General features: G+C 30.0%; 1 protein-coding gene across 1 annotated transcript; it reads right to left on the bottom strand.

Annotated features, from left to right (window-relative positions):
- Positions 1 to 222: 222 nt before the first annotated feature.
- On the bottom strand, positions 223 to 9,966 carry LOC143055483 (sialate:O-sulfotransferase 1-like). Its single transcript, XM_076228630.1, has 5 exons — positions 9,852 to 9,966; positions 4,832 to 4,850; positions 1,608 to 1,756; positions 1,260 to 1,392; positions 223 to 515 (listed from the first exon to the last, which is right to left on the bottom strand). The coding sequence occupies exons 1-5, from the start codon at positions 9,909 to 9,911 to the stop codon at positions 250 to 252; spliced, it is 627 nt and encodes a 208-aa protein (XP_076084745.1). The 5' UTR covers positions 9,912 to 9,966; the 3' UTR covers positions 223 to 249.
- Between the last annotated feature and the right edge of the window lie 229 nt (positions 9,967 to 10,195).

The following is a 10,195-nucleotide window of genomic DNA, read 5'->3' as shown; positions in this document are numbered from 1 at the left end:
AAAAAGGGTGTCTATGTTTAATATATGAAAAATCTATAGAGAAATATTTCCCTCACAGTTTTCAATGATTTTTATCTCAAAAACTAGCACAGACCCATTTCTATGTTTCAAATTTTGTAGTTAATTTATTCATATACTATTAATTTATAACAGTCTTTTAAAAAGCTTGATATTTTGAAAGAGATAAGCAATCATTCTTAAAAGAGATTTTGTATTTTTGATAATTTGATGAAAGTGATATAAAGATGATTACATCAACATAAAAATTGAATATCCAACAGCATATTGGAAACCTTCACACAGTGATTCGAAGTCATTCAACACACTGCATTCACCAGTTTCCTTCAACACTTCAAACACTTTACATGTTTTCAAGACTAAACAATGCATTGCACAGCCAAGTACAGAGCTAGACCCTTTTCTTATTTTCACAGCTTTCTTCGTCTGCGTTGTCAACTTATAGTCTTTTTTAAGCTGAGTAAGACTGATATTACGACTATTCAAAGGGAGATAACCTATTACAATAAAAATAATATACTATTAGTATAAAAAGCTTACATGATATTATTTGTAGGAGCATTTACATTAAGATTTATTTCAATTTTCAATGATTTACTGCAATATCCTGATTGATTTCAAAATAAATTTATTGTTATCATGGTTTTAATTGTACTGTATTCTAGCCACTAAATGTAAAACAATCCTTTTTAACAATTACTACATTTTCGAGCGTCTGGTCAGTCTTTGAATTCAAATTTTCAGAAAAGCAAATGATAGTTAAACTTGTAAATGGACTCATCTATACAGATAATTTCAAATGTACGTATCTTGTTCTTTATCAAACGGAGACTTGCAAATGACACAAACAAATTAAGATAAAGTAAAAAAAAAACAATCATAATACATTTGTAATAATGGTAAGAACATTCAAAATTCTAAAGTTTAGATATAATATATAAAAACCAAGACGTTTCTACACTCAAAGTCTTTGTTTTGTCGTGGTACATGTCTGTATTGAAACTAACCTGCCTAGCGAAACTTGATTAAAATAGAATAAATCTTAATTTGCTAAAAAAATCATTTTTGAAGGAAGACATGGAAAGCACTGTTTAAATCTTATATTGATCTTTATTAAAAATATCCAAAGGGGGATATTTTTGAGCCAAGGGCATATGAAATGGTATCTTCACCCTGCTAATAGTGAGATGAATATACTCGAAGGAATACATACTATATACGTTGTTTGATATTTATCTTACCTGTTTCATAGACTGACAAACGCCATTGTCCTCCACATATTTGTGTTGAGTCACCTAAACATCCCTCGTTACATTCATAGTTCTGTGTGTAAAAATCTTTTACAGTGTTTCCACAAAAACAAAAAGAAGTTGCCTGCAAATAAAAACGTAAACGTACTGTATTTGTTTATCTTTACTATAATCGTATTTTTATTTATATTGTTTGTTTCTCTGTAAAGTTGTATTTAGTTTTTAGGGAATAGAGTATGTATCTATCATGTCTATCTATCTATTTAACACATTAGTATCGTGTTTAATTGCTAAATAAGCAGAGGTATTTGTTAATCAATTGATGTTTATCACACCTACCTCCGTGCCGGCATATTTAAAACCTTGCCCTTTACAGAACAGTATACATCTGTTATTTTCCATTTTAGGGTAATGTCCGTCTCCATTGTAACCGTGTGGTAGTAGCCTAACAGGATTATCCACAAAACATCCCAGATAATCAAACGAACCTGTACAAATTTAAATAATTACATTAGATGTATGTTTCATTAATTATAATACGTTATTCTGATTGGCTAACTGCAATCTCGCGTTATTCATTACAGTCATATGAAACTTCAAATTAAAAGAAGGAAGCATATGTTTCTTACACCAGAATTGATAGTTTTCATTATTAAACTTATGTACATATACTTTTTTCTGAAGAAAATTCTTTAATTTGTTCACATTCAGAAGAAGTTTACTTTTTTTAATTGCTTGCTTCTAGGAAGCATTTCGCCGACATATTTTACGTATTGAAAGTGACTTAAGCGTGACCCTCTCGTAAAAATCCGGGGATTGCAATAAGCATGAATCTGTCACTGAAATAAACTATTATCTGATTGTACAAGGTAAAGCACGTGCTCAATCATAAACCTCGGCTTCAAAACACGAACTTTAATTACCTGCCATACAACACTGATCGATTGAAAAAAATGACAATTATACGAAATTTATGCGAAAAAAAAATGATAAAATCGTGCACAAAAGACTAAGTTTATGTATTTGTATGCATTGGTTCAATTATTGGATTAACATTATTTTAACCGGTCACTCGTTTCATATGACTTTAATCAAATTCATCACACTATAAAATTTAACCAAGATAATCGACTGCATTCTAAGAAATCAAATTTAGCAATATGAATATACTGATAATTTTGTCAATATCATCAATTTCAAAATCATATATATAAAAAAACAGTTTGTAAAGCTTCGAAAATTTTTATGAATCATGAAAAATCACTATGTTCAATGTAAATTCAGTTAAAATTACACAGCTGTTAATTATTAGATTATTCTTAAGTTGTCAGACATTCGAACGCAAACAAAAGTAACTAATAAAAGATAGTGATAATTATAAGCTGTTTCCTTCTTAAACATACACATGCATCAAATGATATTAAGCAATTCAAATGCTAACAATGTATGGTTCTCTTTGCTTGAATTATACTGAAGCACAGGGTCGTCTTATATTTTAATTTGCAACAAAAAATTTCAAATTTTTCAATATCAATTTTCAATTAGAGTTTATCTATATTTGTGCAACGATTTGTTTTTTTTGATATATTTATGAGATCTAAGATGATATATTATGGCAAAATGCATATCGTTCACCACAGTTATCTATATATGAATATATATCTATTTAGAAATAATACAATTTGAAAAATCTTGCTATCCCTATTTCAGAAAAAGTATCAAAGTTAAACAAATATTTTGTTTCATTTTCTCTAATTCTTTGTCAATTTAGCCAAATCTGTACCCATTGTATATATAAAAAATAATCAACGTATGGTTTGTTTGATCTCAGATCTTCATTGGTTAAAATCCGATTATGACGTCGAATTTATTGGCTTTCCTCTGAATGTCCTATTGTGACGGCATGACAAAAGGCGACCATGCCTGATGATGTCACATAGAAAGAACACATCTTTTTGCAGATCATTCGGAAAGAAGGGAAAATTTTGCCTGCTTATTATTTAAAAATCATTAGAGAAACAGATCCCACCACCATATATCGTGTAATACGATATTTATCCACTCTCGATAGTTAAACTTGTTAAGCTTTGCGTTTTAAATTTGAAAATTTAGCTGTCTCGAGTGGATAAGTATCGTATCACACTCGATGCAGTGGTAGAATCTATATTTATCTTACTCTAGGACTTGATTATACAAAGTGCAATGATTTACACTTATTGCAATCATAAAAATTAAATGTATATTGCTTTAAACTTATAAACAAGTGATATTTGAAGTATCAATTTCCGTACTTTATATTGTTATTATATCGTCCGTGTTTGCAAATTTCTTAAGAATTTTTCATTCGTCGGACCATAGAAAAGGTCCGTTTTGTAGGAATGACCGGTATTTTGAGAATTGAAATCATCCAGAGTTACCTCTCTTCTATCTTTAATTTGTATTTAAATATATTTGAAAATGTATTTTACAATTATCAAAATATATGTTTTCCTGTGTGGATTTGAGGTTTTTTTTTTGTATTATAAAATGCGACTACTAGATTGTTCTTTAATTTACATTCTTTTTTATTTTATTTCAAAATATAAAATATATTAAAAGTATGTCTTTACGCGTTATTAATTTGACAAAATACATTAGTTTATAACCGACCATGCATGTCTCAAATCTACAAAAGATCTTTAGAGTACCCCTCGGTCAAATTATATATCTATCGGAAATGACAAATTACAAATGGATCAATTATAATGAGTAACTATCAATATTTTATAGGTTATCGTTGGTCATCTCAACGAGATTTATTTCTCGCTTGTGCCCGTACGGCGAAAATGAGAAAAGCAAGTGAGTTGAGATGATCAATGAAAATCTGTTTATCGGTATTTTACCTTAGACGACGTAGTTTGTATTATTGACAACGGCATGTGCACCCTAAGCTTCTAGCGATCATTTTTCAGATCACTCTATTGTGCAGAGAAATAAAATTATCAGTCAAATAGATCAAAGGAGAATTTCTAAAAATAATGATAATTATAATGCAATTTGTTTTTAACGATTATTACCATTTGACGTTGACAACTATTTTTAACGGTTCAATGTTTCTTAGTCCGTTACTAAGAAAGCCATCTTTTTTTAATTTTTGTATGTAATATCTCAAAATTGTGTATTTAACAATCCAGAATCGTACGAAAAGTATGGATTTGTTTAGTATTTATTGACATCAGGCGTATACATGTGACGTCACATTACGTAGATGATAAAGATGATGTACTTTTTCATTGAGGAGTGAACCGGTGTTCAGATTAGGGAAATTTCCCTATATGCATAGCAAGTTTAAATCGGACGAAAAATGTGAAAGTTTTTTCGCCAAGCTTTCCGACTTTCCACACGTAAATTTCATATGATAACACTTCTAACACGTAACAAACACTAACATGTACAGCTGGGCCACAACATTCTTTTCATGCTTGAAAACAAACGGAATAAATCAAATATCATTTCGATTTTTTTTTAAATTTATTTAAATTGTACTCAGTCTGATGTTTAATACACAGTGAAAACTAACTTACCAAGCACTTGTATTTGGCACTGAAAAAAAAATATGAAAACATAAGTTGCATCTCGAATAATCTGTATTAAATGATTTCAATTACATTTACTGTACAATCACAAAATTTTCGACACATATTGTGTATTACTTTAAACACAACAACAAAACATATCATTTTGCACGCTTTGTGAAAAACGAGACAAGGAATAATCAAAGTAAAGATACTTCTGCTAAAAAATCATTAACCGATTTAAAGAAAACAAATCCAGGTAAAAATAACCAAGGGAAACACATGTCTACCCCTCTCATTTTAAGAGAACAAATGGTGGGGATAATCTGGTGATCTCACAAATAATTATTTCACGAAACAGAACTGGGCATCGAGGACGTCGCACTTATATAAGTGTTTTTTTAAATGAACTTGCTTATTATTTTTTAATCTTATTTCTCCTAACATATTACTTTTTTGAAAGTATTAGCAAAATCAAAACAAGTTTGTATTGCATGCATGTTTAAATGAAAATTGATTAATATATCAATAATACTTAGTCTAAAACTTATCATGTAGAACATATTTAAGAATCGTATTTTGCAGTTAATTAACTCTCCAAGACAATTCTTTCCTGTGAGCGAGTTTGTTAAATAGAGATTATTAATGACAATAGCAATCGTAAATGGTTCATTATATATGTACATTTTCTATATGTTTGTAATTGGTAACGTTTGTTATACGACCGCCAAAAAAAATTGTGTCGTATAATGGTATCATGTCGTCGTCTGCGTCGTCGTCGTCGTCCGAAGACACATTTAGTTTCCGGGCAATAACTTTAGATTTGCTGAATGAATATCTATTAAATTTTACCAGAAGGTTTAATACAACTTAAGGAAGGTTGGGATTGATATTGGGGGTTATGGTCCAAATATTCTAGGAATAAGGGGCCAAAAAAGGGGCCCAAAATAAGCATTTTTGTAGTTTTAAAACAATAACTTGTGTTTAAGTGTATGAATCTCTCTGAAATTATACCACACGTTTTCATACCATGAAGGGATGGTAATTAATAACTTTGGGGGTTATGCATCTAAATGTTTTGAAATTAGGGGCTAAAAAAGTAGAAATTAGGGGCCAAAAAATTAGATAAACTATATTTTCCAGATTAACTTTAGATTTACTAAATGGATCTCTATTAATTTTTACCAGAAGGTTCAATATCACTAAAGGAATGTTTGGATTGATTTTGGGGCTTATGGTCCCTATAGTTAAGTATTTGGGGGCCAAAAAGGGGTGCAAAATAAGCATTTTTGTAGTTTTAAACAATAACTTGTGTTTAAGTGGATGAATATCTGAAATTATACCACAAGTTTCCATATCATTAAGGGATGGTTATTGTAATGACTTTGGGGAGGTGGGGTCTTATAATGTTTTGGAACAAGGGGCAAAAAAAGAGGAATTACGGGCAAAAAAAGGGGGACACTAGGTTTTTCTGGTCAATGAACAATTAAGACAATTCAAAAGCAGTGTAATGGAGGTAAATCATAAACAGTTAACATACAATGTTTGGTTTGTGCAGATTTACTTTCCTTAGACTACTTTTAAATAAAGTATAAAGACATGTCAGGTTTTGGACTTATTTCAAAAAAGGGGGGTGGTAGTAGTTTTCAATTTTTTTTCTCCAAATTTCTTAAATTCCAAATTCTTTAAAAGTGTGAAGTTGAAATCTTTAATTGCACAATATTGCATAATAGATTTGCAAGATCTTGACATTTGTTTAGTGTCAGAAACTCATATAATGTCAAGAATTTGATCACAATCCAAATTCAGAGCTGTATCAAGCTTGAATGTTGTGTCCATACTTGCCCCAACTGTTCAGGGTTCAACCTCTGCGGTCGTATAAAGCTGTGCCCTGCGGAGCACCTGGTTTTCTGTTGTTCCCATAATTATGTCCTTTCATTCTTAAAACTTACTCCCTACGATGCAGAGTTGTCATGATCAACACAACGTTGTCACTATTTTGTATTGTCTGTTTCCAGGAGTTTTGTCCTGTCTTGGTATGTTTCCTGTCTTTAGATAGATTATGTATACATAAACATCAGTTTTTGTTATAGATTTGGTTTGGTGAAATCGATTTTGTTTTGTTCCACATATGGAAAAAATAAAAGCCACTATTTGATACTATACCATAAAAAAATGTTTAGCTACGCAATTTTAGATTCAAAATCTTAAATGAAACAAAATCCAGATTTATCTTTTTTCTGTTTTATCTATGAATAAACTGATTATAGATACCTGGTTTTATATTTTGTTTTTCCGCTAGATGCGCGTTTTGTCTACAAAAGACACAACAGTGACGCAAGTCGAATTAAAAAAAAAAGTAAAAAGGCCACATAGTACGAAGTTGAATTTAATTGTTTAAGTATTTATAAGTATAAGTAGTAATGTTAACATTTCAGTCAGCTAATCTTTAAATTACATTTGAGGGAATCGGAAAAAATTGGAAATCACAATTTATAACATTTTCCACATGATATAATACAAAATTGCATAACTCGAACAGATTGGACAAAGAAAAATATCTTATGGCATAATGTGTGTCATATAAATAGAAACTTACTTGTCCCTTCAACAAAATAGGAAGGGAAACTTTTTTTCCTCACCAAAATTTCATCATAGTTTTTTAGTGGTTTATATCTTCAATACATTCATCATCCTCTTCAACACAAATATTGTTGATCTCAGATCATTTAAAACATTTAGTATAAAGATAACAGCCTTTAAAATTTGACAACCATTTATCTCTATGGAAAATTTGCAAATCGTTCTCTGTGTAATATATTTTCGACAACATCTAAAATAGGTTTTACCAAAGTGCCATGAATATTATACTTTTCTTGGTATTTCACGCATACACATCTTCCATTCCAAGAACCCCTTAAAACATGATTTAACAAATAGCTGTTTAACTCCTGTATGTACTATATTCGTGTTTTATACCGTTCTATGACAGTACAGAAAACTTCCAAAAGTTATTTGAAGGTCCACTTGATCTTAAAAGTGCGGCTCAAGATCTTAAAAGGTTGCTCAAAATCTAAGAAGGTTACTCAAGATCACACAAGGTTGCTCAATGATTGTTTACTACATCACCAGGAAGAAGAAAAACAATTGCTAAACAAATAAAACTATAAAAGGACTCTGACTGTTGGTATAAGTTGTGTTATGCATTTCGTTTATTAAGAGTGCATTTCGTTCTTACTTAGATTTCATAAAAAGTTTTGTGGCGTTTGCTATCTTTTGTTTAACGCTACAAAGGTAGAAACAAATACATCGTGTAATCAGTGTTTACTGACCCTATTTGAACTTTCAATAATGCATGCACATGTTGTTGGTAAACAGACTTATTACGCGATTATAACTTAATGTTGTTCCTTCAACTAACATACGTCAGAAATCTCAATACTTTACACCGTTTTATTCTATTTAATTTGAATGAAAGTTTGTTGCCTATATATATAATTAAGATGTTTACTAACAGTATTTCGGGATATTTTGCTTATACTGTAAAAGCATGGGTCATTTTTCAAAAGTCTCCCAACTAATGCCTTGAATTATCAAGTTATTCTTTTCTATTTTTGTTACGTTTATGCGCTATTATAGGCAATAGGATGAAGATTTCAATGCATTGTTTGTCTTTCTGCAGATTGTTCTAATGATTTCTTATAATTTTACTTAAATTAAAGGTTGAAGTTAGAAACAAATGTAGTATTTGTACTAACAAACGATGAACGACAAACTGTACATGCATTTTTAGCGTGTGCATAGTTTATCAAAGTTTATGTAAACTTTGCAAACGTATATTAGAAAACAATTATCAAAACATGTACGCGCTTAGTTGTTTGCATCGTTTTTTGTAAGAAAGAAATGCACTCTTTGTCTATTGTTTGATTGTGTTACCTTTATTTTTAACATTTGACGTGTTAAAGGAAGTTTGCTTGTCATGATTTGGAATTTTTGTCATATGTTTGGAATCTTCTGGTTTTATCCATTTAAATGTTTTTAAAAAATGTGTCCATTGACCCCAATTTTTTATATTTCTTTTACGTGTATATTGATAAGCCATCTGTGAAAGTCTTATAAAATTTTAATTGTTTTTAATAGTTTTTGAGAACTTAAACTTGTCAATGAAAAAGCTATGAAAAGTGAAGAGAAAACTTTCTCCCGCAAAAATTTCAATGGCTAATATCTCGAAAACAAGCACATTGACCTATATATTTTTTGCTCTTATGAATCCTTTATTATTCCTCTATCAATATATACTAGTGTTTTGAAAAAGCTTATTATTTTGAAACTGAGACGGGAACTCCCTCAACTATTTTTTTGTTTTGGTTGATACTGTTTTATTTCCTATTTTGGTTTTATCGGTCCTGCAACTTGATAACTAGGCTTTGGATTTTTATATATTGGCATTGAAAATCACTATATTTAAAAATTTGGTTCGATGCCATCGCTGTTGGAGGTTGCATCCAAGAACTCGAACACTAGCCTAAACTTTATCAACTCTCTTTTTACATGAAGAATAATTGATATGGTCTTTTTTGACAGTTTACAAATCTTTGAATTAATCGGAATACTACGAACTCTCTACCAAAAGGAATATCTTACCTTATTTATATTGGCTAAACCTTTCGGTATTTTGAATCTTTAACTCTCTTTGTATTCTTTTAGGCATTTTATTATTTTAAAGTTGATTCCAGTGTCACCATGTCCCTGATGGGTTTTTGATTTAGAAAATGCGCGTCTGGTGTACATATTGTTTATCATGATATCTATGATGAGTGTATAACCTTAGAGACATTTAAGATCGAAATGCACAAATGGTGCAGTGCAGTTGGTATAGGTAATGTTTATTTTAGGAAAAAAACAAAATAGCTTCCAATTCCATAACAAAAATGTCTTTGTGCGTTGTTTTTACAAATACAGTCGTTATAATAAAATAAGTCTTATGTTATTACTTTTGAAATTGAAATATATTTAATTAACCTTTTACCTTTTGTGAAATCACAAGATCCACAAGCAGGATACAAATCAAAATGAACTTTCTTAACATTTTTTCCTCAATAAAGTGAAAAGTGTCTTTTTCGGACAGCAAGCGTCATTTTATATAATCATACAGGACATCTGATAAAATTGATTATTTTAAATATTCATTCCATTATAATCCACAATCTGACACCTGATTGAAAATAAAGACTTTTATAGATAATACTGGATTAAGATAAACAACGCTAAAGTTTTAGAGGACCGCAAGTGTCTTCTTGTATAAACCTACAGAACATCTGAGAAAATTGATTATCTTAAATATTCATTCCATCATAATCTACTATCTAACAC

This window comes from Mytilus galloprovincialis, chromosome 12 (genome assembly GCF_965363235.1).
Source record: "Mytilus galloprovincialis chromosome 12, xbMytGall1.hap1.1, whole genome shotgun sequence".
NCBI classification, from domain to species: Eukaryota; Metazoa; Mollusca; class Bivalvia; order Mytilida; family Mytilidae; genus Mytilus; species Mytilus galloprovincialis.
The sequence above is the reverse complement of the archived record's forward strand: the minus strand, read 5'-3'. Positions and strand labels throughout refer to the sequence as shown.